General features: G+C 45.7%; 3 protein-coding genes across 5 annotated transcripts in view; all 3 read right to left on the minus strand.

Annotated features, from left to right (window-relative positions):
* Positions 1–27,159, minus strand: part of LOC136400654 (interleukin-36 beta-like) — a 30,319-nt gene extending 3,160 nt beyond the window's left edge. The window contains exons 1-4 of one of the 3 annotated variants that reach the window (XM_066377723.1): positions 27,114–27,159; positions 26,084–26,171; positions 3,119–3,229; positions 556–695 (exon numbers count right to left, since the gene is read on the minus strand). In XM_066377723.1, the coding sequence (XP_066233820.1) occupies positions 556–695; positions 3,119–3,229; positions 26,084–26,099 (267 nt within the window). In that variant the 5' untranslated portion in view covers positions 26,100–26,171; positions 27,114–27,159. Of the gene's footprint in view, positions 1–555; positions 696–3,118; positions 3,230–3,689; positions 3,876–4,191; positions 4,280–5,040; positions 5,109–26,083; positions 26,172–27,113 lie in introns of those variants that run through there. The other 2 variants (XM_066377724.1, XM_066377725.1) reach the window with 2 other exon arrangements.
* On the minus strand, positions 12,946–16,106 carry LOC136397834 (interleukin-36 receptor antagonist protein-like). The gene is made up of 4 exons (XM_066372326.1): positions 15,891–16,106; positions 14,504–14,589; positions 13,796–13,923; positions 12,946–13,614 (listed from the first exon to the last, which is right to left on the minus strand). The coding sequence occupies exons 1-4, from the start codon at positions 15,917–15,919 to the stop codon at positions 13,390–13,392; spliced, it is 468 nt and encodes a 155-aa protein (XP_066228423.1). The 5' UTR covers positions 15,920–16,106; the 3' UTR covers positions 12,946–13,389.
* On the minus strand, positions 22,346–27,149 carry LOC136400653 (interleukin-36 beta-like). The gene is made up of 5 exons (XM_066377722.1): positions 27,114–27,149; positions 26,084–26,171; positions 25,006–25,113; positions 23,827–23,966; positions 22,346–23,053 (listed from the first exon to the last, which is right to left on the minus strand). Exons 2-5 carry the CDS (start codon positions 26,097–26,099, stop codon positions 22,820–22,822), a joined length of 498 nt encoding a protein of 165 aa, XP_066233819.1. The 5' UTR covers positions 26,100–26,171; positions 27,114–27,149; the 3' UTR covers positions 22,346–22,819.
* Positions 27,160–27,996: the final 837 nt, after the last annotated feature.

The following is a 27,996-nucleotide window of genomic DNA, read 5'->3' on the forward strand; positions in this document are numbered from 1 at the left end:
CTTACCTGAGCGGTGCTGTCTCATAGATGCTCTTGCAATGCACCCACCATCAGATTCAGGCCAGTTTCATGAGATTCCTAGTCTGGAGAGGGTTTGCACATTGCAGCATCCATCATAACGGAAAGATGAGCTTCTTGACCACAAATGCCTCCTTCAGTGCAGGGACCACAGAAATAAAATCCACAGAACCCAGGCTAATGGTCTGCTTTGTCTCCTCTGTGTGTGTGGCCTGTGCTTATATGGGAGTACCCCAACATCTCAGAGGATTCCTGGGAGGCAGTTGAAGAGGATGGAGAATGGGGAAGCCAACAGCCCTGGCCTTTCTGAAATGTCCCTGTGGGCGTCCTCTCTGGCATTCAGAGGAAGCTCTGACACTAAAATGAGTGTTACACCCATTCCAAAAGCAGTGTGTATTGATTTGGGGATGAGCCAAATCCGGTTTCTTACACCAACTAATCCAGGATTGAAGAGATGTTACTTTTATTCAGTAACATATTAAATGTAATAAAAAAGTCTGTCTCACAAAATACTCTTATTATCTGCACAACCACTCACCTCAAGCTGCAAAGTTGGGTAGTTCTCAACTTCTCCACAGTAAAGACAGAGATCCATGCCCTTGACTCCCATGTAGATCAAACTGCCTTCTCCTCCATCATTTAATTCTGTGTCTGTACATGGCATTGTGAGAATAGAAACTGGAACAGGGAGACGGAAACAGGTGTCATGCTCCAGGCAGCAGAGAAGACAGTTCTGCCTAACATTTGGTGACCACTCTCAGCCAGGGTTTCTAACCAGCAGGGTCGGCACTTGGAGGCTCCACCAATGAGCCATGGAATGGAAACCCGCCATCATAATTTGAAATGCATTTCATGTTTTCTTTCTTGATATCAGAACCAAGTGTTACCAAGGCATATTGCTTCCTGAAAATACAAATAAAATTCCCCACCACACTTGCAGTGAACTTGGACCATATGCTTAAGTTGTAGCCCATAAGCTATAAGTGGAAGAATTATATGACATTTCCAAGGATATTCTTTAGGGCAGCTCCCTCAGCTGGGAAGAGCTCCTTCTTTATACTCTGTGTCTTCCTACACTCAGATGAGGGTTGAGGTGACTTTCTAGTTCATAAGGCACCCTGGACTCAGCACACTTTCCTCAGCCTGCCTTCTTTCACTTGAGAAAGAAATACACTTCATCTCATATAAATCCCAGTCACACGGGTTTTCTGTCACTACCAGCTAAATTTAATTTCTAGATAATTAAGCCCAGAGCCTGGGCAGGAGACTTCTTCTGGGCAGGGGGTGGGGAATTAACCCACTTTCCACCTTCTCCAATGCCCACTCAGGACAGGCAGACATACTCATTGCCTCCACAAAAAATGAGATGAAAAGATGTAAGCAGAAAATGGCCAGACCCACACAAATGCCAATGCCTGATTGGGGAAATTCACCAAACGCTGTGATAGTAAGAAAAAAACCAAACTCAGATAGAAAAATCAACCAAGACCTCTCCACAAAGGTGAAGTCAACCCAGGACCTTAGAGCTAAAAGGAGGCTAGTAAGTGAGGTAATTTGATAAGGTGGTGGAGGTTTTTGTGAGGAGGACTGTTAAAAAAAAGGAATGGTCAAGGCCACAAGTGGAAAAGAAATTGGTACGGTCAAGGCTTCCAAGAAGACTGGTTGCTCAGGATACTTTGTGGAGGATGGATGGGAGGTTGCACTAATGAAGTACGAGGGAGGGCAGTGGTTCAGGAGAGACATGAAAATCATCTTAGAAATATAGTTTTTCTTCCTATAGACTCATCAGTCCTTGCTGATAGATTTGATAGAGATTGAACAAAGGGAGGAATCAAGGATCCTCCTGCATTTTGGGCTCCAGCAGACAGGGTTATGGGAGTGTTGCTAATGGAGACAGGGTAGGACAAGATTGTCAACAGTTCTGAGAATTCAGATCCATAGTTCCACTTGGGATAGACAAGGTTAATAGTGTCTGAGGGAGCACTGAAGGGACATGAGTGACATGTTCATCAGGTGGAAGCATAAATGCCAATGATAGAGGTGATACATCAATCTAAGAGACCAGCATGCAGGATCTTCAGGGGTGATGAAGTGATAGCACTGAGCCTGGGGATTCATAGCACCGAGAGAATTGACAGGAAAGTGGAGTCAAAAAGAAAAATGTGGAAGAGGAGCCAGTGAACTACAAGACAAATTCTTTTAGAAAGAGAAGATGGAGAGTGTTTCAGAAAGGAAGAATTATCTATGCTGACTGTGGCTGAAGAACCAAATGTGAGTGTGGAAAGTATATAGGTGACCTTGAAAAGACGAGTTTAAAGGAAGGTCAATGACAAGTTTAGAAGTCAAATTGTTTGATGCAAGCGTGAGCAGGAGGTGAAACAAACGGGATGTATATTCAGCTCATCCACAGAGTTTGCTGTGGTCGGTATATAGAATGGTACCTTGTGCAGAGAAAAACAGAATGATCACAGGAATGAAATGTGGGCATCAAGAGAAGCTTTTTAAAATTAAGTTTGGAAATACTACATCAGAGCAATTATGCCAGTGATGGAAACGACGCTACAGACAGACAAAGGTGGGAAATGCAGGGAACAGGGAAATGAGATCAAACACGGAAGTCCAGGGAAAGGCAAAGAGCTGACTGAGTTAGACTGGCTTTCCCCCAGATATGTTGATGCATAATTGACAGAAGAAGGGTTAACTTTTGATGGGAAGAAATATTCTGTTGTTACTAGAAGAGAGGATGCCAAGTTAGTACAGTGTGCAGGATTGAGGTGGAAGGTGAAGTAGTTTAATCTGTGGACATGGTTGAAATTTAAATAAGAGAAGTTCTAAGGAGAAGGGCGGCTGCTGACCGAATGCACAACCCCTTCTCACTGGGAGACAGTATCTTAGGGTACGGAGAGCTCCCGTCATCACACCTCATCCTAGGTCCAGTGTTTCCTTTGTGGGAAGGAGTTATCTTGCTCTTTCATAACCTTCCTAGGGACACTAAGCTGGTGCCCAGAAGTAGGCCACAGCCTTTTTGTAACAAGCTCAGCCCATCCTCCTTGGTGCTGGTGTCCCTTTAAGAGGCAACAGTGGCTTTAATTGTCACTCACCAGGTTTGTCATCCCTGGTACAAGGAACTGCAATTAAAGAGTTGTATTCGTTCAGGACCCACACCATCTGTTGAATATCACGAATAATATAGGATCCTGGACTTCCCTGTGCTGCCAGATGACAAACAAAACAAAACAAAACAAAAAGAAAAACCACTAAACACACAAGACGTTATTATAAATTTTCAGGCCCTGGTTGTATCCATTAATACAGTGGCCCCCACACTCTTACCCACTGTTTTCAGTTACCTACCTTCAACTGTGGTCCAAAAACATTAAATGGAAAATTGCAGACATAAACAACTCATGTTTTAAATCACACACCGTTCTGAGAATTGTACCTGGGCTGTGACTCATCCCTTTGCCCAGCATGTCCACAATGTAAACATTCCCACCCATGAGATGCTTCAGAGTCGGCTATCAGATGTACTGTTGTGCTATCCCAGTGCTTGTGTTCCAGCACCCTTATTTTACTTAACAATGGCCCCAAAGCACAAGAGTAGTGATGCTGGCGATCTGGATATGCCAGAGAGCAGCTGTAAAGTGCTTCCATTAAGGGAAAGGTACATACAGGGTTTGGTACTGTCTGCAGTTTCAGGCACCGCTGGGGGTCTTGAAACATGTCTCCCTCAGAATACTGGGTGACCGTACTGGCTTTTGTTCTGAGAAAGAACAGCTATGAGGAGAAAGGAAAGGGAACCAAGGCCGGGGCTGGTTTGTGCATCAAAGCATCTCAGAAGGATCTACATGCATTCATGTAGGTTTTCAACAGGTATCGGTGACTTGTTCTTTTCTGACTGGCAGTCTCTGGGTACTAACAAACCAAAAACAGTTAAATTGGTCATCAGTATATTGTTTGGGTTTTTCTTTCTTCACTTTATCAAAATACATAAATAAATTAAATGCACATAATAAAACAAGAACTTAAAGCTCTGAGATTTTCAAGTGCAGGTTTCACGATCTGATTATTTTAGCAAAAACACCTGTCTCTGAGCTAATGAAAGGGACCCTTGTCCCCTATTTTTTCAGTGAGACAGAGAGACTACCAAGCTGGTTTGTAATTTCCCACTTACTCTGTGGGTTGACCATGTTCTATCAAGGCTTTCTGTATAAAGGGTGCGGTAGATCAGATGGTGGTGAAGAGGTTGTCAGCAGCTGGTCCTGTGAAGAAAAGAGGAAAGAAACAAGGTATTCACTGCTCTCCCCTCCCCTGGAGGAGGCTGCCCCGAGATCCTGGCCCAGGTGCACATTTCCAACTGAAGATGGGAAGAGCATGTTCCAAAGCCAGAAAACCCAAATGGAAACCCCCATCTCTGTCATGACTAGATGGTCCTGGCTCTCCAGGCTGTGAGGACCTTGGAGATTCCAGAACACCCCAAGCACCTCCTAGGACAATGAGTTTCTGGGCTTAAAGAAGGAAGAAAGAGTGTATGTTCATCTCTCTTCAGCCTTCTACTAACGGTAAGTCACCAACTATCCCGACTTCAAGCTTGAACATTCTAAATAAGTGGCAGCAATCCTGTCTCTCTGACCCCTATTCCACCCCCCATACCCCATCCAAACAGGCATCTCTAAGGATCCTTCCATGGACATTCACAGGATCCTTTAGATGTTTGACAGTCAGAGGACATCTGTCTCTAGGCTTGAGCATAAGACAGCCGAACATTTCGCTGAGAATTCCACAGAGTCCCCATAGTGAGAACTGGTAGTTCACCACCCTCCCTGCCTCAGCCCTTGGTGACTGATCCTACATTTATCCCTCGAGGGAGTAAGCAGCCACCCATACTCGTGGGAGCAGCTCCAGCTCCTCTGATGTCCTGTGTCTGAGACCTGGCCCCCATAGCCCCAGAGGTTCCTCTAAGCAAGACACTGAGCAGTGAAAGAAGCTGCCCACCACATGGTTGTGGAGCAGCAGAAGTTACCTTTGTTCAAAGAGATCCTCTAGTCCCTGGACCGGCGTCAGGCTCCACCAGCATGCAAGCAAGGGTTCTAGAAGGCTGTCCAGGACTATCAGGTTACAGATGAGATAAGAAGAAGGTCATTTCCTGGTCTGGGTGTGCCCTCTTTGTCAGAAATTCGGTCTTGCACACAGGTCCTGTAAGATGTCAATGGGTGACTGGCAGGCAACATTGGCGTAGCTGTTCTAGGGTCCTGGAGAGACCGAAGCAGGTCATGTGCCAGGAAACATCAGTATAGAAATACAAATAAGGCCAGAGGCTTTGTTACAAAGGGGAACTTCCTTCTGGACCACCTTGGGGACAGAGGTCTGACTCTCTTGATTCAATGACCTCATGAGCCATACCTCGTCTACATCTATCTTGGAACAATTCACCATCACTCACTAGAGGGTGTTATATAACCACTGTTTCTTTTTTATTTTATCATTTTTATTTTTCAATTACAGTTGACATACATTATTACATTAGTTTGAGGCATACACCCCAGTGATTAGACATTACATAACTTACTAAGTGATCATTCCAATAATTCTCATACCCGTCTGACACCATCATTAAGTTACCAGATTATTCATCCTATTCCCTATGCTATAGTTTACATTTCATGACTATTTTGTAACAACCAATTTGCACTCTTAACCCTGTCACCTTATTCACCTATCCCCCAACCTTCCTCTTATCTGGCAATTGTCAAAATGTCCTCTGTGTCTATGAGTCTGTTTATGTTCTACCTGTTCATTTTGTTTCTTATATTCAGTTGTTGATAGAGATGTATTTATTGCCATTTTATTGTTCAAATTTTTTATTTTATTTATTTTTTTCTTCCTCTTAAAGAAGACACTTAACATCCTATGGAATACTGGTTTGTTGGTGATAAACTCCTTTAGCTTTTTCTTGTCTGGGAAGCTCTTTATCTGTCCTTCAATTTTAAATGATAGCTTTGCTGGGTAGAGTAATCTCGGTTGTAGGTCCTTATTTTTCATGACTTTGAATGTTTCTGGTCTATTCTTTCTGGCCTGCAAAATTTCTGTTGAGAGATCAGCTGACAGCCGTATCAAAACTCCCTTGCAAGTAACCAACTGCTTTTCTTTTGCTGCTTTTAAGATTCTCTGTTTTGTTTTGTTTTTTAACTTTTTCCATTGGAATTATGATGTGTCTTGGTGTGAGTCTCTCTGGGTTCATTTTATTTAGGACTTTTTGGTCTTTCTGGACTTAGATGTCTTTTTCTTTCACCAGTTTAGGGAAATTTTCAGTGATTGTTTTTTCAAATAAAATCTCAATCCCTTGTACTCTCTCTTCTCCTTCGGGCACCCTCACGAAGTGAATGTTGGTACGCTTGATGCCGTCCCAGAGGCTCCTTAAACTGTCCTCTATTTTTTGTATCCTTTTTCCTTTTTGCTATTTTGGTTGGGTGATTTTTGCTTTCATATATACCAAATGGCTGATTTGATTCTCAGCTTCATCTATTCTACTGTTGATTCTCTGTAAATTAGCCTTTATTTCAGTTAGTGTATCTTTCATTTCTGACTGGTCCAGAGTGTCTCCCTGAGCCTTTGCCCAGTGCATTAACTGGAGGTCAATCTCTAGCCCTCTACCCCATGATAGGTGGGAAGGCCTATACAGTCCAGGGCCATGTCTATTGAAGAAAATGTCCTTGGTGCATCTTTGCAACCGAATGGGAGCAGCTTCCTGGTGAAAGAGAGTCTCCACAGGTGCCACTACCCCCATCGAAGTCTCTCATAGTCCTGTCCACAAGAGGCATGTCAATCCAGCAAGGGAGCTGGTGCCCACTCTGGTCATAGTCCAAGAGTCCATTACCCTACTCATTGATCAGTCCACAATAGACAGCCCAGCTGTCTGTGCAAATCATGAAGGTAAAGGTCTATTACATGCAACTAGCCACATAGCTCTTTATTAATGGGTCTCAGCACTTTTTCATAAGCTTTCAGTCCATTGCCAGAAGCCCCATCCAAACCTCTCAGCAAGGTAACTGGGCTTAGTGGGGTCAAATATATTCAAGGTCTGTGCCACCTAGACAGTTCTCTTAGCTGCTGAAAAAAAAAAAAAAAAAAAAAAAAAGAGGCACCTATTACCTTCTAATGCAACACCTGCTGCACATTAGAAGGGGACCAGTGGGTTGCTAATTTTACATGGGGCCTCCAGCCCCCACCAATCCCATTGGACAGGTCCCTCAGCCTTCCCCTTATTCAAACTGAGACAATGGGTCATGGAGGATCCGCCTCTTCTACAGATGTGTCCAAAAAATAATCTTGCAACTGTGCAACCTGAACACCAGGCATATTCTTGGCAGCTGCTGGGGCTGCCTGCTTCCCCTGCTTTTTTAGCGGCTAGAACCTCTGTTCCAGTTCAAGCTGCCACCAAAGCTCTAACAGAATTTTTTTAGATTTGCCATCTCATTTCTCCCCATCTTCCCCAGCTGCAATCAAATCTACCGACACCAGTGTTAATGTACTCTTTACAAACCCACTTCTCTTGTTAGTCTGTGTGGGGCTTGGGTGGGGGCAGCACAGGCAGCAGCCCTCACAGCCTTGTGGTTCCATGCTGCCTCCAGCTCCACCAAATGATAGCCACTAGTGACCCAAAAAGGGCTGATGCGGGCTACAGAGAATAGGGTTCCTCATCCCTCCATATACATTTCCTCATCTGGCCCATAGGACCTCATATTGAAAGCAGCATTCTTCATACTTAATTCCCAAAGGACCTGGGGCAGCTCCATATATGTCTGCCACTGACTCACTGACCCCAGAAAGTCTCCAGCATTCTGCCAGACTGTATAAATGGCAGCCATCATCCATTCTAATAGGGTATGGTTTCCTGGGTTGTCATGGAAGTACTAAAGGTGATGCTTCAATGGGAAGTGTGTGGAAATGAAAGCCAATTTCTACATCTCTGTTCTAGATAACATGATGCCATCCACCCCTATTTTCCACAACTGCAGCAACCGGGCTGCCTGGGGCTTAGTGGGTTTCTGCTTGAATTGTACCACCAACTCTATTACCTCTGCCTGGGCGTAGGGCTGGACCCCAGAGTGCTCCACTACTTGCAGAGGGGGTTGTGCCTGCTCCTGCGGGACTCTTGGTTGCTGGATCTCTAGCTTCTGGGTGACCACCAACTGGGCTCTGAGTCTGCGGATATCAGTTTCAACTGAAACCTCCTCCTCAAAAAAGGAATAGTTGGAAACACCTGCTCCCACTGATTCAGAGTCACTACACCTGCACGGATGCAGCTCTTTCTACATGGATCCTATAGCTGCCGGCTCTCGGCCTGATGCTTAGACTCGAGCTCTTATACCCACAGTTGTTTTTCTAACAACTGTCAGTGCCAACGTTCAGCTTCCAGGGAAATTTGCAGTTCACAAAACTGTAATTCTTTCTCCAGTGACCCTTCCAGTTCCAGGTGCCATTGATGGTCAGCCTGCATCTCACACTACAGCTCTCAAACCCAGTCAGCCTCCTCCTCCAGTGCTCGTTCCAGTTCATTCCATTGCTAGTGCTGTGTCTCTTCTTGCAGGGTTATAAAGAACACCTAGCCCACGGCCCCCAAAAGGACAATCATGAGGAACCATGTGCTGGAGAACAATGACGCCTCCTCTACCCAACCCTTCAAGGGTTTTGGTGGCTTCATACCAATGTGACTCAAATTCTAACAACTTCACCAGATGTAATGCCAGTGGTTGAGGCCAGGCAGGTCCCCACTGGATTCAGGGAGACAGTAGAGAAACTGCAGAGCCAGAAAGCATTGGGCCATTATCGTTTAATAGATTCTCACAACAGCAGATACGCAAACAGGAGGGGGAAAACCTCTTCTCATGGCAGCAAGTGAATGAAGAGCAAAATGATCCCTCACAGTGGCAGGAGGCAGTCCACAATCCGTCATCCACAATTCTGAGGGCAAGCACCCACAGCCTTCCTCACATAGCCTACGCACATGTGCTCACGCAGTAATCAGGCAAAGTACAAGCGAGCAAGCCTAACACAGCTATTTTCCCAACATTTATTGTCCTGAATTTCTCAGTAAGTTCATTGAGCATCCTTCTAATCAGTGTTTTGAACTCTGTATCTAGTAGATGCTTGTGTTTATTTCTTTTTCTGGAGTTTTGTTATGTCCTTCAATCTGGGACATTTTGTTTTATCTCTTCACTTTTGGCAGCCTCCCTGTATTTGTTTCTATGTATTAAGTAGAGCTGCTATGTCTCCCCAGGCTTAGTAGAGTGGCCTAATGCAGGTGTTCTGTAGGGTCCAGTGGCACAGTTTCCCCGATTACCCAAGCTGGACACTTAAAGTGTAATTTCAGCCTCCCTGTGTATGCTGTGTACATCCTCCTCTTTTAGTTCAGGCTTGATTGGTGTTGGCTCGTCAGTTGATGGGATTTACCCCTAGGCCTATCAGCTACAAAAACTGGCTGTAACCAATGACCACTGACCTTCTACCCTGTGGAGGATCAGCTGTGCAGAGGTCTATCCCACAGAGCAGGACATTCTTTAGCAGAGCTTGATGCCTGCTAGTCTGTCCCTGAGTGTCAGTTGTGGAGGTGGCTGGGTGGTGCTTTGTAGTGATCTGAAGCTGTCCACTGGGTGCACTATCTCTGGAGCCTCCCAAGAGGTGCAGGCCAAGGTCAACTTCCTCCTGTGTTCTGCCTGGGGCCACCAGGCATGACCTACAAAGCAATCTGCAGATGGTGCTATTTATGCTGGGCTTAGAGCAGCCCAGGTAAGGCCAAGCTGTGAACCAAGTTTAGCTGCTGCTTGTGCTAGGCCTGGGGCCACTTAGAAAGAGGTACGTGGCACATTCAGTCCAGATGCTGCTTGTTTGAGAGATTTTAGAAAAATCTGAAGCATGAGCCAAGATTTGTATAGAAAAGCCCCTGGCAACAGCTTGTTCGGGGTGGAAAACTGGGTGGGACATTTAGGTAATCACCAGGGCAGGGTGAACAATGAGCCAGGTTGATGGAATATCAGATATGGTGCCTGCCTGCTGGCTCTGTAGGGGAAGAGCTCAGGGAAAAAATGATGACCCCTGCTTGCATTTCTGCCTGAGAGAAAGGTGCCCCCTCAACCACCCAGCACAGTCCTGATGCCAGACACTTTGGATCCTCCCTGTATGGCCAGGGGCCGCCATCGTGGCCATTCACATGCAGGTTCTCACTGAATTCGGGCATATGATAAAGTAATAGCAGAGTAAGAGGATGGTTTGCCATTCTGTTAATAGTGTCTCACCAATACAAGCAAGCCACAAGAAAGCCAAGGGAAAAGCAGAAAACCTGTCTTTCCCATAGAGGGCAATGGATCAGGGAGGCCTCTGCAATTCTGATAGCAGGAACTGAGAGAGAGCAAGAGCCCCTGGTCTGCTTCATTTTATAGTGTAGAAAATTAAAGCCTTTAAGCCAATATGCAAATAAAGAAGTCTCTGTTACAAAGCCACTTATCTTAGGCATAAATGGGATTCCTTATAAGACTGTACCCCCCCCCCCCCATCATGCAACAGTCAAGGGTGTGGGAAAAAGTTTAGTTTTGAGAAGACCTTAGTATTAGAAAGGAGGGAAAGGCTTAGTCTTAAAACTAAGCCTTAGACTATAATGACTTTGCCAGCTTACAACCTGTCTCCCACACACAAAGTGAGCAAACAAATACATCATATTTACAAACTTATTTGACCAGCACTTTCCATATGTTCTTGGTGACTTGAAAACTGCTGTCCAGTACTGGAGCTCAGATGGAGCAAGTTCAAGTAAGTCTATGCACAGTTCCTTTAAGAAGAATGCCAGGGATTCCAGCAGCCTTAGTCTCTCTGAGCCTATATCCCCAGTGGTTTTCACAGTCAGAACTTATGTGGACTCTCTTTCCAGCACCAAAATCTTGGGCTGGCAGCGTGATATGGGTCCAGGACCCCTCGTTCTTCAGGGGGAAACTCTGCATCCAAAGTATCCCTCCTGATTATATCCCCCACATGTGGGTGTAAGACCAGCCTGGTCAGTGTCTCCACCCCTCCTACCATCTCAGTATGGATTCTTTAATTCCCTAGTGGCATTCAGCTTGATGTCAGGCAGTTCTAAATGATGGTTGTTCTGTAGTTCTGTTGCAATTTGGGTGTGGTTGTGGGAGGGGGTGAATACCATGTTTACCTGGGCCACCACATTGACTGATACATAACCAATACTGAGAGTTATTCTGTGTCTGACAAAGTCATAGAGATCTACCTGATTAATCTTTTAATTTTCACCACAACCTTTGAGGGGACATTAATCTTAATTTTTATGAAATAAACAAAAACAGAGGTCCTGAGAGATAACAAAATTTACTCAAAATTACTTAGCTACTGAGAAATTTAGCCAAGTTAGAACCCAGGTCTCTATTCTTAACCATCGTGTGGTGTTTCCAGCAGCTGTGACACAGGTCTGCGTCCCGTGATGGCTAGCGAAACCTGCACTGTGTCCAACAGAGAGGACTCGCACGGTAGGTGGACCTGAGGGGCTGCAGCTTCGTAGCTCTGCACTGGGGATCAGACTCAGCCCCCCAACGGCATGGATGGGAATCATTCCCCTTGAAGCCCAATAATGTCAGTCAGCCCTACCTGTTAAACATCTGACTCGTTCTATGCCAAAATTTGCCTCTGTGTAAATTCACCACCACTGGCTTCAGTTCTATTCTCTGAAATGCACCATTCCCTCTCTCCCCTAGAGTACTGCAGCAGCCCCTGGATGGCTCCCAGTCATGTTCTCACCCCTACAGTTAAACGTCCACTCAGTCATCAGCAGAGTCACAGACGCAGTGTGGTGACATCACTCCCGTCAGCATTCTCTAATGGCTTCACCACGTCACCCAGAATCATAACTGAAGGACTGCCCACACCAGCCCACATGATCTGGCCCTGCTTGTCTTTCCCCATGCCTCTGTCCCACCCTTCGCTGCCCTGCTCTGGCTGCTCTGGGCCTGCTGATTCTTTCCCAGAGCTCAGCCTCACGGGAGCCTTTCCTGTTGACTCTGCAGCAGAGGGCTTCTCCAGACCTAACAGGGTTCAATTCACTTCCATGCATTTGCAAAAAGCACCCTCTGAATGAGATCTCCCCTGACACCTTCTGTATTAGACAATATTAGAGCCCCTCAGTCATGCTCTTATCCCTAATTCTTCTCCATGGTTTTCTTCAGAAATAATGTCTCCACGACCATGGACATACATGTATGTATATATCTATGCACATATGATCTTATCACCTACCTACCAGCTCCATTGGGACAGGACACTTGTCTGTCTTATTAACCATGTCCTTTGTGTCAGAAATGGTGTGTGGTCCATTAATAGAATTCATCAATATTTGTTGAAGAGGCAAACATAAACGAATGAATTCAGTGTTCCTGTGAATAATAGGGAAGAGTGGGATGAGAATAAGGGAGTGTGTTGTCTGTGTTCAACTGAGGGCCTCCAGAAATGACGTCTACCCTGATCACCTAGAGATTAATTATCCTAATGACACAAGTAACCCACCTTTATTGTATAATAACTAGAATACACAAGCAAATAAAAAAGAACAAAATAAAAGTCACCTATAATAACAGCACCCTGACATTGCTAAAGTTAGAGTAAAATCTTTCATTTTTAATATTTTTAATAAGTATTTTTAATTAAAATGGAATTACAAAATATGCCATTTTGTAACTTGCTCTTCTCACTTAATATGTCATGAGCATCTTACCATGTGACTAAATACCAGCATCTTGGATTTTAATTGTTCCTTGGGTTTCAAAAGGAGTGACACATGTGCCCATCCTCGGTCTTCTGAGGTGGAGCCACTTCCTTGGGCATCGCTACCCCGCCCTGCCCATGGTGACAGCGTGAGGGTGGGGATGGAAAAGGCGCCTAGGATGGCAGCTGAATTAAAAGGAAGGGGGAAGGGACTGAGCCTTGGGTCCTTAACTCTTTGACCCTCCCACCCCGTCTCCTGTACAGAGATGGTGACAAACTAATGTGGGCAGCTGGTGGCCCTAATAGTCTCAACTTGGGACAGGGCTGACCTGTGGGGTTCAGGGGCACCGGGCACATTACCATGAAGCATGAAGGATTTCCACCACTGCCCCTTTTAATCTCGTGTCATTCTTGCAAGTTTTCTCATCAGTATCACCATCCACCAGAAAAAGAAACTGAACTAAGTCCCAAATCTCAGAAGGATCTTCCCAAACCTGGAACCAAGAGAGGAAAGAGCAGCTATGTGCCCAACCAATCCAGTTTGGTCAGCTGGGCTTCCTCCTTCTCTCCTGTCCCCACTGGCTCTGCCCAGAGGATTTGGAGGGGCATTGCCCTAGTCACATTGCTGGAAGTAGAAGTCCGTGATGGGGTGGTCCCCATTGGCATCCTCTGGGAGCTGAGTGAGTCTGAGAGGTTGGTCCGCTTCAGGCGCAGTGCAGAGGAACCAGCCCGGGAAGGCAGCCGACTCAAAGCTGGAGGTGAGCCCTGTGTCCCGCCTGTAGAAGGTGAAGCCCCTGGAATCCTCGGGGCTGCGGTAGAGCTCCATAATGTCCACGGGCTGCGAGCAGAGGGCATGGCAGCTGAGAGTGTGAGTGGAGTGGCCAGGAGGGCTGGGCAGAGGGCATGGGACACAGAGCGGCAATAATGGGAGATGGGAGAGGCGCTCAGACCTCCAGAGCCCGGCCTCAGGGCCCAGCCTCTGCTGCTCAGGAAGCCAGATGTCACCCCACAGGACTCACCTCTAGTTTTAGGGTCGGTTCCTGCCCTGTTCCACACGACAGGCACTGGCTCCCTCCCTGGATGCCCAGGATGACTGGACAAAGGTTGACATCCAGAAACCGATTGGGGACAACACTGATCTCCTCGCCTAGACGAAGGAAGCCAGATGCAGGGGACTTGCTTGCCTTCCCTCCCCTCCCCCATCCTGGACTTCAGGGAGCAGGTCTCTGTGGACAGGTGAGTGCTGTTTTAGAGAGGGGGCCTGTCGCTCACGGTGTGCAGTGCAGAATGAATAAGCATTAGACTAGAAGGTGCCACCAACTCCCAGGGTCTCATCACTCAGGGTGACCGAGGATCTCCTAGAGCAGAGGGCACCCAGGGTAAAGGGACAGAAACACCCCCCCACTTGAGAATAAGGCACAGAGAGCCTGCCTAGTTCTCTATAGCATTGGCTTCCAGGAAAAGCAATGCATGACCTATGTCCACCTGTGAAGGAAGGACAAGACATTCATTTTGGAAAACATTCCCACCTTCGCATAGATGCACCAGGTGGCACTGGGACACATCTCACTTTGCTGGAAGGTGTAGCTTTTTCTTCCTCAAAGCCTGGTTTACGGGTGCCCTGGTTACTCTGTTAGACCTGGGTCTGGCACGACTGTCCTAACCTTCCAGCCCCACCCTCAGAGTATACAAGGATCTAGGGAGGAAGGGCTCTGCTTGCCACCCACCTTTCATGCCCTTCCCTGCATGCATGCCACCAGCCAGAAGCTGGTTATTGTGCAGATAAAGCAACTTCAGTGCTGCATCCTTCATTCTGGAAAATCAGGACAATGACAGTCAGGGGAGAGTGGGTGTCCAGCTTGCCCAGCTCCAGGGTCCCCCAATCCCAGGCACTGTCTCCCTTGTGCCCAAACCAATTGCACAACCTTCTCCCAGCCCCACGGGGTTCACAATTGACCAGTGGACAGGCCCACACCCTCCACTGAGTCTGGGATTCTTTCCTTTATCCTATTCAAGCCTTTATACACCAAGCAGTCCTCCCATGCCTCACAATGGAGAGTCAGATCCTGGGTTCTTGTCCTGCTCTGCACCTCTTCTGCTCAGTCACTGCAGACGCAGACATGCCACTCACCTCTCTGCCCCAGGTCCGCCCACGGCTAGGCTGCGATGACACGTTACACAATGCCCAGGCCTCTTCCAGGTTAAAATCTAAGTCTTCAGGTATCACTGAAGATATCAAGGGGCCTTTTCCATAGGCTCAGCCACATATACCCTACTAAATTAAGCATTTCTTTAAATTTAAATTGTTTTCATCATACTTTTCAAGTGCATTTCCCATCTATGAGTTCAGTTCTGGCATCCCGTGAGATGAAGGCATGTCCTACATTGAGTTACCCTGATGTTATGTGGGGAACAGTATGCTGTGTACAAATTGGTTCAGTGTTGGTTAAAACAAACAAATATCTACTTCGAAGTTCCTAATTTGCTTTCACTTATAAGGAAACGTAAAAAGCTTATTTCCCACATTTACGTATCAGGGAGCCCCAGTGTAAAGCAGCTCATAGGACTGAGGTTCCACAGAACACACTTTGGGAAAAGCTGTCTAGGCTCTGAGTCCAGCGAGAGCAAGGACGAGTGTCCTTCATGGCTACGGCGTCCAGGACATGGCCATGTGCCCGGTCTGCGCATGCTCGAGCACAGACAGACTGAATGATGGTTTCGTTACTGTGGTTTTGTCCCAAAGGGAAGCAGGGGAAAGTAGGACAGAGGGGCTGGTCATGTCAGGTCACTGTAGTAGGTGTAACAAAGGGCTCAGACTGGTCTCCTGAATTCCTCTCTCAATATGAATGCATGATCCTGCAGCTCCACACAGGTGACTTACCTGTCCCTCTGTTCATGGAGGAGCTCCCATGAGGTGACCAGCAGACTGAAGAGGCGAGAGAAACTTCTCTTGGGGCACAGAGTGGCTGTTCCCAATTGCCCAGCTGCCCACCCCACCTAGAGACCTGTAGTTCAGGTGTTCCAGATCCTTCCCCCTTGGAAAAGGCTAGACTACAGATCTACCTGGCCTTCACTCCCCCCAAGGATGTGCCAGCTCGAGACTCAGATACTCACCGGAAGCACAGGGCCCCGCTCAGAACCATCCTGGCCTTCAGCGTATGGACCGTCCTGTTGTGAAATTGAAGGTGTTAGGAGGAGACAGAGGCTGAGCTGGCGGGGGCCTGGGTAGCAGCCTCTTGACCCCCCAGCACAGAGTGGCGGATCCTAGGTGTGCTCAGGAGGGAAGACCAGTCCTGCTAGCTGCCCAAGGACACTCCTTCCTCTTGGCGGAGCCGAGGACCTTGTCTGCCTGCTCCTGCAAAACAGTCACAAGGACACCTGGGCCCTTTAGTAACATAGTAGGGAGGGGACCTGAAATGGCGCAGACAGGAGGAGCTGGGTTTCCCAAAGTGACTTCACACCACCCTATCTCTCCCAGGAAGGAAGGTTCTGGAGACTCTCTTCCTTTAAGCAATTCTGAAAAGATTGTCCTTTTCCCATTGAACGGTATTGGCATTCTTGTGAAACTCATTTGACCACATGTGTGGGTTTATTTCTGGGCTCTGTGTTCTATTCCACTGGCTTATCTGTCTAAATTTATGACAGTATCACACCATTCTGATTATTGCACCCTTGTAGTATGCTCTGAAATGTTATTGATTTCACCTGACCTGTGGTGGCGCAGTGGATAAAGCGTTGACCTGGAATGCTGAGGTCGCCGGTTTAAAACCCTGGGCTTGCCTGGTCAAGGCACATATGGGAGTTGATGCTTCCTGCTCCTCCCCCTGTTCTCTCTCTCTCTCTCTCTCTCTCTCTCTCCTTTCTCTCTAATAAAAATGAATAAATAAAATCTAAAAAAGTGAAATGTTATTGATTTCTAGTTAATTGAGTGATGGTCTCAGATTATACATTGTATCATCTTTATACCTTAAAACTTATTGAGATGAATTGCACAGCCCAGAATATGACTTACCTTGTAGAATATTCTGTGTGCACTGAAAAAGAAAGTGTATTTAGCTGTTTGGGGTGGACTATACTATAAATGCCATTAGGTCTAGTTGGTTGACAGTGTTTTTCAGGTCTTTTATATGTGATTTTCTGTCTACTTGTTCTAGTATTTATGGAGGAAGGAGTATTGAATTCTCCAACCATCATTGGAAGTAAGTCTCATTTTCCTTTTAATTCCATTAGTTTTGCTGCATTCTGAAGTCTGTTATTAGAAGCATTATTAAGAGCATGCACATTTAAGATTGCTGTTCTTTTGAAGAACTGGCCTCTTCATTACACACACACACACACATTTGCTTTGTGCTTTGTGTACACCCTGTAGCTTTGTGCAATCACCATGCAGTCTAGACACAGAATTATTTTGTCAACATATGGCACCTTTTATGGCCACATCTGGCCTCCACCCCAACTATTAATCCCTACCAACTAGGGCTTTTTAATGTGCCCTAGTTTGCTGGCAACAATTTAGTTTTACTTTTATTTCAGCATAAGTATTAAGAATATATCTTTACATTTGCTTTTTAAAAGTGTCCTTTTTTGCGTAATAAACTTTATTAGGTGAGAGGAGGAGATAGAGTGAGGCAGACTCCTGTTTACGCCAGGCTTGTGCCCAGAAGATGCCTTTCTCTTCTGGATTCTGAGCTGAGGGCTCTGAGTCCACCTTTTAGGACCAAGATGCCCACAGCAGTGGCTTGTCCTGGGCTCCGGGGAGCTGAGACCAAAAGGTGGAGGCGCCCTTCAGCAGAACACCTTCATCTAGACTTTGGAAGCCCTCCCCAACCCCAGGCAGTTACCATGTTCAGATAGCAAGGGTCCAGGACCTGAATCAGGACGATCCCTCAAAATGTTCCTGTCATTTCATATCTTTATTTTTACTGTCCTGGGGATTTCTTTCTTGAGTAGCTCTAGGTGGTCTGACCTGTGCTGCATGTCATTTCCCCACTCAAGCCTCACCAAGAAGCAACTCTCCAGACAAAGAGGAGCCTCCATGTGCTTTTGTGATTAAAGGCTCAGAAGCATGAGCTGGTCAGAGTACAGGGGGCCGTGTGCATGGGAGCCAGGGGACCCTGATCCACAAAAGGGTCTGGGGCCCTGAGCCCAAGCTCACCACTGTACCTTCTCCCTGAGCTGACATCAAAGGGATAGATGCTTTTCCTTGGGCAGCGAGTAGCTGGAGACTGTGCTTCTTATAGCAGGGCTGGAGACAAAGAAGGCAGGCATTGAAGGAATTTAGCTCTGAACTGATCTTGGACCCTCTGGGAGCAGACAGGCTGAAACATTGATCTCTGAGAAAGGATAGTGCCATTTCCTTTCTTGTCCTTGCTGTCCTGAGTGGGACAGTACAGGCATGGTGATTCAGATTTGGAACATGGCACATTCTAAGCAGGTGGATCCACTCACATTTCATGATGCTCACCGCTTGGCCCTTCGTGAAATCATCGCTTCAGGCTCTGTGGTGGAGATTCAGAGGAGCTGGTGAGTTGAAAAGGCCTCAGGGTCTTTTCTGGTCTCACCAGCTGAGAGGGAAGCCATGACTGCTTGCTGGTGGGTCTGCTGCTCCTATCTTATTCGCCCTGGGGCCTCAGAGGTGTGCTAAGCTTACCTGTGGAGAGTGAGGGAGGAAACCCGCCCAGCCTTTCACCGGGCGGGATTAACAGGACACAGGTCCAGCCAGCAGCAAATTAACAGGAAACAAGGATTCTTCCAAGGACGGTCCACAGCTGTTAAGTGTCATAACATCTCTCTTCTTTGAGTGACTGCTACTTTCATAATTTCTAAGAGGCTTTGTTTGTTAAAACTGTGGACATTCAGAAATGAAATGTTTGAATTATTTTAGCCTGAAGGATCTGAAGGGCAACCTCGATTCCACCCCCAGCACAGAGCTCCAGGGAATGTTTTAGACACAACCTTCTACATCAACCTTGCTTTGTACCTTCCCAGAATACGGACCTGGGTCCTTTCACACTCTGACCTGACACAGTCACTTTCCACACACACACCCTCGCCCTTGAGCCCATTGAGACACTGCTTCACTTAAATTGCACCTAAACATTCTCCCTTCCCCAATTCTGATGCTAACTCTCTCTTTCTCATCGGTTGAGACCCCCACAGCTCCTGAGGGACATCTTCCTCATAGCAATAAGTCAACCTGAGGCTGTCAGCCTGTGGAGGTGGTCATGGTGGTTTAGGCTGATGGGCAAGGACAGGTGAGACTCAGTCATAGGTCCTTGACAGTTGACCTTGATAGCAGATCCAAGCACACGTCATGATATTCTAGATGAGTGGCCAACATTCATGTGGCTGTCCCTGTCCCAGTTGATGTTCCAGCCTCCTCCTTCACCAGCGCTTCAGTGCAGCTATGCTTAGTTGTCATTTCAGGGTGCCCCAGATGCAGGTTCCCTCTGGAGTGGAACATGCTTTGAAACCAGTGATTCTGGCAGTAAGGTGAGAACTGGCTGTTTTCCATGTTAATAGTTTGAAAGAAAGAGTAATAAAGGTCACCGTCTTTCTATTTGAGTTATGAACCAATCAAGAATTAAGATAAAGTCTAATTTTACTGCTTACTGATAAGTTTATTCCTGATAAAGCCAATATTAGAGAATGTAGATTCTATTCTGCAAATCAATGAAGCACAGAGTAAGACCATGAGACTTACAGTCCCCCCCCCCCCCAGGGATAGTCACTTGGGATGGCCACATTCTTCTCATGTGAGGATGAGTCTTGTAGGAATGTAGGTCTTGGAAGAGCAGAGCAGAATGGATACTTTCTTAAATTCAGTCTACTTCCAAAGCAAGTCTACAAAATCCCAGGTTCTAATAAGTAGGGTGACCACAAAATTTGTCATACGATGTGGAACTCTTGAGAGTGTAAGGAGGTGGCATCAGCATTACACCAGGACAGACGGTGTGGACCAGAATGTGTGGTCTTCCCTGCCTTGGGTAGATGGGTGAGGTGGGGAAGAAGGCCAGATATGTCACAAAAGACACGTCAGGAGTGGGGAAGAATTCTTCTCCCTCTTTGGTGGTTTCTGTGAAAGAAGAAAGATTAAAGAGGGCTGCAAGAGCTGCTGTCACAAAACTGAAGGACTTTGCAGACATTGGAGCTCCCTTCTCTATGACATTTAGGCTTAGAAGCAGGAAGGTAAGTTTTATCCAAATAAAGCTAGTCTTGCTAAGGAAGGTTGACTTCCTGGGGAGGAGGTAAGAGCCACATTAATTCATTCACTTATCAATTTATTAATGAACAATTTATTTATTCAAGATGTATTTATTAAGCACAGACACTGCTAGCAACTGGCAATATAATGGTGAAATATATAAACACTACTTCCTGACAATCAGGGACTTTATTATATAAAGATAGAAGTAAAGAATGACAAATAAAGTCATTTCAAATTATGCAAAGGAAACAATAAAAATTTGAGATAGAAATTTCAGGAAGTAGAGGATGTAGCTTGCTTTAGACATAGTAGTTAGGGAAGGCTTCTTGGGGAGGTGTCATTTGAAGAAGCTAGAAAGATAAATAGTAAAAAGAAACCAATATAGGTAACAGGGATCTACATGAGCATAACACATGCAAAGGTCCTGGGGTTATAAAGAACTTGGAATGTTTAAGAAACTGATGGATTAGCATGACTAAACACAGAAATGGAGGGAAAGAGTAAGCTGGAAAAGAGGTTGGAGAAAAGATAGGGAATCTGCATTTCCTTCTCAGTGAAAATGGAAGCATTGGAGGAGTCTAAACGTTGGAATGACACAGTTGAATTCCAACTGGTGGTAATAATCTTGGCTAACTCACAGAGAATGGATTTAACAGATACATAAATGGAGAATTTGATGGGAGCACCAGCCACGATACTGACTTAACGACGGTGTTTGCCCTGCATGCAGTATGGGTGGCAGGGACACTGGGGAGAGACCTGTGGAATTGAGCTGTGTTTTGAGGTAAAACCTTTGGAAATAGACTTGATGGGTTAGATGTAGGGCTTCAGGAAAAGGAGGACTCAAAGATGAGCTTAGGTTTTCTGCCTTGAGTCACTGAGTGTAAGACAGGGTATCTTGGGCAACAATCAAGGGTTCAACTTAGAACATACTCAACCTGCATGCTCTGATACAATGAAAATTGGTGTTCCAACAAGGGTCTTGGTGCAGATCAAAGTGTCACCATGCATCTGGACACTTCCATTCATGAGAATAACTAATGTCATCCAGGGAGACAGCATACAGGAGAAAAGGACTCAGAGATGTCCTTTTCTGTAACACTTCAACCTCTGAAGTCACATGAGGAGGAAATAGAGAAGAGGAATGAGAAGGAAAAGCCACTGGGGCTGGGGTAAAACTAGGCGTGACCAGCCACAGAGCCTGTGGCTGCAAGTGTAAGAAGGACACAGAGTGGCAGGCTGTGTCCAATGCCAATTCAGGTGAGGACGGCAGAATGTCCATTGGATTTGACATTACAGATGTCACTGCTGATCGTCAAAAGAAAGTTTTCTGGGTAAAAGTTAGAAGTCAAGTCTGCAATGTGCTGAGTAGTGAATGGATTACTAATAATCGAGGGTGTATGAATTAAAGTAACAATAGCATCCTTTGAGCATTGGGTGAACAATAGTTTTTAATTTAAGAGTAAGTTTTGGGCAGGGAAGTATAAACATTTCACTGGGATATAAATTGGAAAAGCCAAGTTAAAGGGCGGATTGTCAGGATCTGTTGAAAATAAAAAATGTACTTATATTATTTGAGAATCTGTTACTTAAGAAGCAATAGTTGGCACTTAAGGGAGTAAATAGACATAAAAGACACACTTCTGTTCTCTGTGTACCTAGAATTTGGTAGAGGAGAAGAGAGCAAAGCATAAAGTCTAGCAAAAGAAACATCACATGAGAAGGTAAAATGCTGAGGATTGCAAGGGAGTTAAGATGCTGCTTTCAGTTAGGGAGAAAAGGAGAGGCCTCCCAACACTTCAAGCAGATTCAGGATGTTAGAGACAGGGGCAGGTGAACCTGTCAGGATCACATTCAGTCCAGATATTATAGCAAATTGCAGCTTATCTGTGATTGGTGAAGTGAATTTGTAGATTTTATTATAGGCTTCAACTGAAGTAACCCTCTCAAAAAGGACAATGGGCTTAAAAGCATCCCAGTAAAGAAACTATTGATGGAAGGTTCAACTAAAATTCCAAAAAATATGAACAATAACAAGAAAATCTCATAGCTGGCTCTTCTCCTTCCAGTCGCTTTACAAAGTAAAACTCAAGAACAGTACAATGAGTTCCAAGAAGTTTCTTGAAAATAATTCAAAATTATACAAGTGATTATTTGAACATGGATTGATTTACATTCATTTTGTTAAACAATTAATCTTAAGCAAAGTATAAACTATGTGTCAAATTATTAACTAATGATATTAAGAATTCATCATGATTATTAACATGTTAAATTTTTATTTCATGTGAATCTACCCTTTAGGTTTATCTTGGGAGTATGTATTACTATATATATAATGAACATGCATGGAATTAATAAATAATATATTTTATTAAAAGGGTAATAACAACAATGTTCAGGCATCCCCAAACTACGGCCCGCGGGCCACACGTGGCCCCCTGAGGCCATTTATCCGGCCCCCCACCGCACTTCCGGAAGGGGCACCTCTTTCATTGGTGGTCAGTGAGAGGAGCACTGTATGTGGCGGCCCTCCAACAGTCTGAGGGACAGTGAACTGGCCCCCTGTGTAAAAAGTTTGGGGACCCCTGATAGACCGTGGGTTGGCAGGAGGAATAGAGAGAGGGTTGTGTACAAGGAGCATTTGGGATATTGACTTAACTGCAGTAACAGCTAAGTGGATGGTGGGACAAGATAGGAAAGAATAAAAAGTGGCTCCCAGGTTCCACACAGGGATGGCGTTCAAGGGGAGGACATGGTGTGCCATTGCGTGTCTAGAGGAGGTGACTTTGGTGCTGAGCATGAGGTGGGCTATAGATGGGCATCAGTTAATTAGTCACCAAGGCCAGGACAAGATTTTTTCTTCAGGATCAAAATAGAAGTTGGTGATGTAAGTTTTGCCCCTCTCCTGGGTGAGGAAGACGGGCTCTTTACCGTGAGAGGATGTGGCTATGAACCAGCCGGGGTAGGCAACTGACTGGAAGGAGGAGGTGGAGCCCTCTGGGCTGTGAAGAAAGAGAAAGGGCTTCTGCGCTGTCTTCTCCTTGTACAGATCCATTATGTTTTTCTCCTAGGAGAAGAAAAAGGCCTATTAGAGAAGGAGCTAAACTAAGTCAGCCCTGGCAGTGACTGCTTTTGCCAAAGGGAGGGACACGGGCAGATAAGAGGATGCCAGGTCTGAGAATAGGGAATGCTCTGGTTCCCAGCAGCTTGACTCCCCCAGGAACCCCACAACACCAGCCGTTCCTGCCTTGTTGAGACAACAGCCTATTCCCCCAGAGGAGGAGGGTTAACTGTCTTGTAGGTGTTTTTAGGTGTTATAGTGATGGACTCACCAGCAGATTCAGGCCAGTCTCACAAGATTCTGTCTTTAGTGGGTTTATACATTATGGTGTCCATCATAACAGAAGGATGAGCTTCACGACTACAAATGCTTCTTTCAGTGCAGGGATCACAGACATGAAATCCACAGAACCCAGGTTAACGGCCTTCCCTTGTCTCCTCTGCGTGTGTGGCCTGTGCTTATATGGGAGCGCCCCAATGTCTCAGAGGATTCCTGGGAGGCAGTTGAGGAAGATGGAGAATGGGGAAGCCAACAGCCCTGACCTTTCTGAAATGTCCCTGTGGGAGTCCTCTCTGGCATTCAGAGGATGCTCTGACATTAAAATAAGTGTTACACCCATTCCAAAAGCAGTATATATTGATTTGGGGATCAGCCAAGTAAGGTTCCTTACACCAACTAATCCAGGCTTGAAGAGATGTTATTTTTATTCAGTAACATTATTGAATGAAATAAAAAGTCTGTCTCACAGAACTTCTCTTATTATCTACACAACCACTCACCTTTAACTGCAAAGTTGGGTGGCCCTGAACTTCTAAACAGGACAGACAGAGGTCCACGCCCTTGACTCCCATGTAGATCAGATTGCCTTCTTTTCCATCATTTAATTCTGTGTCTGTACATGGCATTGTGTGAACAGTGACTAGAACAGGGAGATGGAAACAGGCATCATGCTTTAAGCAGCAGAGAGGCCAGTTCTGCCTAACACTCGGTGACCCCTCCCAGCAGGGTTATTGACCAGCCAAGTCTGTCCCATCATGCTCCTCCAAAGAGCCATGCAGTAGAAATCCTCCATCATAATTTGAAATGAATATCTGTTTTCTGCCTTAATGTTAGAACCCAGCTATAGCCAAAGCACATTGCTCTCCCAAAATACAAATTAAATCCCCCACCACACTTGCAGTGAACTTGGACCATATGCTTAAGTTGTAGCCCATGAGCTGTAAGTTAGAAGACTTGTGTGACATTTCCAAGAATGTTCTTTAGGGGAGCTGCCTCAGCTGGGAAGAACTCCTTCTTTATACTCTGTGTCTTCCTACACTGAGGTGAGGGTTGAGGTGATCTTGAGCTTGATAAGGCACCCTGGACTCAGCCTGCCTTCTTTCACATGAGAAAGAAATGCACTTTATCTCATGTAAGTCCCAGTCACATGGGTTTTCTGTCATTATCACCTGAATTTAAATCCTAAATAACTGGGCCTAGGAGCCCCCCAAAAAGAAACTTTCTGGGCAGGGGGTGGGGAATTCACCCACCCATCGCTTTCTCCAATGCCCACTTAGGACAAGGCAGACTTACTCATTGCTCGCATGGAAAAGGAGATGAAACTATGTAAGCAGGGCAGTGGCCGGAACCACAATACATTGCAATACCTGCTTTAGGGGAAGTGACCAAAGTCTGGGACAGTAGGAAAGAGACCGAATTTAGATAAAAAAAAAATCAACAAAGACCGCTCCACAAAGGTAAAGTCAATCCAGGACCTTAGAGCTAAGGGAGGCTAGTAAGTGAGAAAATGGGATAAGGTAGTGAAGGGGGTGGAAGGGAGAAAAAGGAATGTCAAAGCCTTGTGTGAAAAAGGACTTGTACGTTCAAGGCTTTAAGGAAGACTGTTGAGCCTGAGCTCCCCCAACCTCCTACCTACCTCCCACCTTTAAGAGGCAACAGTAGCTTTAATTGTCACTCACCAGGTTGGACATTGCCGCTAGAAGGAACTGCAAATAAAGAGTTTTCCTTCAGGACCCACACCATCTGTTGAGTATCACGAATAATATAGGATCCTGGACTTTCCTGCCCTGTCAGATGGCAAAAAAGCAAACAAACAAAAAAATAAAACACAAAACACATGAGGTTATTGTAAACTTTCAGGCCCTGGCTGTGTCCTACAGGAATACAATGGTCCCCCCACTCCCTTATCCACTGTTTCATTTCCTGTAATTTCAATTACCTACTGTCAAGTGTGGTCCAAAAACTTTAAATGGAAAATTGCAGACATAAACAACTCGTGTTTTAAATCACACACCGTTCTGAGAATTGTACCTGGGCTGTGACTCATCCCTTTGCCCAGCATGTCCACAATGTAAACATTCTCACCCATGAGATGCTTCAGAGTCGGCTATCAGATGTATTGTTGTGCTATCCCAGTGCTTGTGTTCCAGCACCCTTATTTTACTTAACAATGGCCCCAAAGCACAAGAGTAGTGATGCTGGTGATCTGGATATGCCAGAGAGCAGCTATAAAGTGCTTCCATTAAAGGAAAGGTACATACAGGGTTTGGTACTGTCTGCAGTTTCAGGCACCACTGGGGGTCTTGAAACATGTCTCCCTCAGAATATTGGGTGACCGTACTGGCTTTTGTTCTGAGAAAGAACAGCTATGAGGAGAAAGGAAAGGGAACCAAGGCCGGGGCTGGTTTGTGCATCAAAGCATCTCAGAAGGATCTACATGCATTCATGTAGGTTTTCAACAGGTATCGGTGACTTGTTCTTTTCTGACTGGCAGTCTCTGGGTACTAACAAACCAAAAACAGTTAAATTGGTCATCAGTATGTTTTGTTTTGTTCTTTTCTTTGCCTTCTTTATCCGAACACATAAATAATTCTAAATAAACATAATAAGAGAAGAACTAAGTGCTCTGAGATTTTCAAGATCTGACTATTTTTTCAAATATATCTATAGCTAAGCAAGTGAAAGAGACCCTTGTACTCTATTGTCCTTGGGAGGCAGATAGGAGACTACCAAGTTGGTTCATAATTTTCCACTTACACTGTGGAGTGTACATGTTATGTCAAGACTTTCTGTATAAAGGATGCAGTAGATCAGATGGTGGCGAGGAGGTTGTCAGCAGCTGGTCCTGTGAAGAAAAGAGGAAAGAAACAAGGTATTCACTGCTCTCCCCTCCCCTGGAGGAGGCTGCCCCGAGATCCTGGCCCAGGTGCACATTTCCAACTGAAGATGGGAAGAGCATGTTCCAAAGCCAGAAAACCCAAACGGAAACCCCCATCTCTGTCGTGACTAGATGGTCCTGGCTCTCCAGGCTGTGAGGGCTTTGGAGATTCCAGAACACCCCCAAGGCATTTACAGGGGTCTCCAAACTTTTTACACAGAGGGCCAGTTCACTGTCCCTCAGACCGTTGGAGGGCTGCCACATACAGTGCTCCTCTCACTGACCACCAATGAAAGAGGTGGCCCTTCCGGAAGTGCGGTGGGGGGCCGGATAAATGGCCTCAGGGGGCTGCATGTGGCCTGCGGGCCGTAGTTTGGGGACGCCTGTATGAGTTTCTAGGTTTAGAGGAAGGAAGAAAGAGTGTGTGTTCATCTCTCTTTAGCTTTCTACAGCCAGTAAGTTACCAACTATCCCAACTTCAAGCTTGAACATCCTAAATAACTGGCAGCAATCCTGTCTCTCTGACCCCTATCCCACCCCCCATTCCCCATCCAAACAGGCATCTCTAAGGATCCTTCCATGGACATCCACAGGCTCCATTAGATGTTTGACTGTCAGAGGACATCTGTCTCTAGGCTTGTGCTTAGGACAGCCGAACATTTCCCTGAGAATTCCACAGAGTCCCCATAGTGAGAACTGGTAGTTCACCACCCTCCCTGCCTCAGCCCTTGGTGACTGATCCTACATTTATCCCTCGAGGGAGTAAGCAGCCACCTATACTCGTGGGAGCAGCTCCTCTGATGTCCTGTGTCTGAGACCTGGCCCCCATAGCCCCAGAGGTTCCTCTAAGTTAGACACTGAGCAGTGAAAGAAGCTGCCCACCATATGGTGTGGACCAGCAGAAGTTACCTTTGTTCAAAGAGATCTTCTAGTCCCTGGGCCGGCATTAGGCTCCACCAGCATGCAAGCAAGGGTTCTAGAAGGCTGTCTAGGACTCCTGAGTTTTTAAATGAGCATAGGAAGAGGGTCATTTCCTGGTCTGGGTGTGCCCTCTTTGTCATGAAAGCTTGTCTAGCACAGAGGTCACAAGGGGTGTCAATGGGTGACTGGCAATCAAATACAGGTGTGGTTGTTCTGGGGTCCTGGAGAAACCAAAGCAGGTCATGTGCCAGGAAACAACAGTGAAGAAATACAGACAGGGCCAGATGCTTTCTTTCAGACGAGAACTTCCTTCTGGACTGCCTTGGAAACTGAGGTGTGGCGCTTGATTCAATGACTGCATGAGCCACACCTCATCCACATCTGGCTTGAAACAATTCACCATCACTCTCTAAGGGGTGTTACATAACTAATATTATTTTATTATTATCATTTTTATTTTTCAATTACAGTTGACGTACATTACATTAGTTTGAGGCATACACCCCAGTGATTATACATTACATAACTTACTTAGTGATCATCTCAATAATTTTCGCACCCATCTGACACCATCCATACTTATTAGAATATTATTGACTATACAGTGGTACCTTGAGATACAAATTTAATTCATTCTGTAACCGAGCTCATAAGTCAGTCAACTCGTTTATCAAACTGCCGATACTGGACCCATGTGCCAATGTGCCAACTAGCGGCAGCTTCCTGAATCACGACTCATATCTCGGAATTTCTCTTGGATCTTGAACAAAAAAATGGACTGAGTCGCAGCTTGTATCTTAAAAATTCGTATGTTGGTCTGTTCATATCTCAAGGTACCACTGTACTCCCTATGCTATAGTTTGCGTACCAT

This window comes from Saccopteryx leptura, chromosome 3 (genome assembly GCF_036850995.1).
Source record: "Saccopteryx leptura isolate mSacLep1 chromosome 3, mSacLep1_pri_phased_curated, whole genome shotgun sequence".
In the NCBI taxonomy this organism is placed as follows: domain Eukaryota; kingdom Metazoa; phylum Chordata; class Mammalia; order Chiroptera; family Emballonuridae; genus Saccopteryx; species Saccopteryx leptura.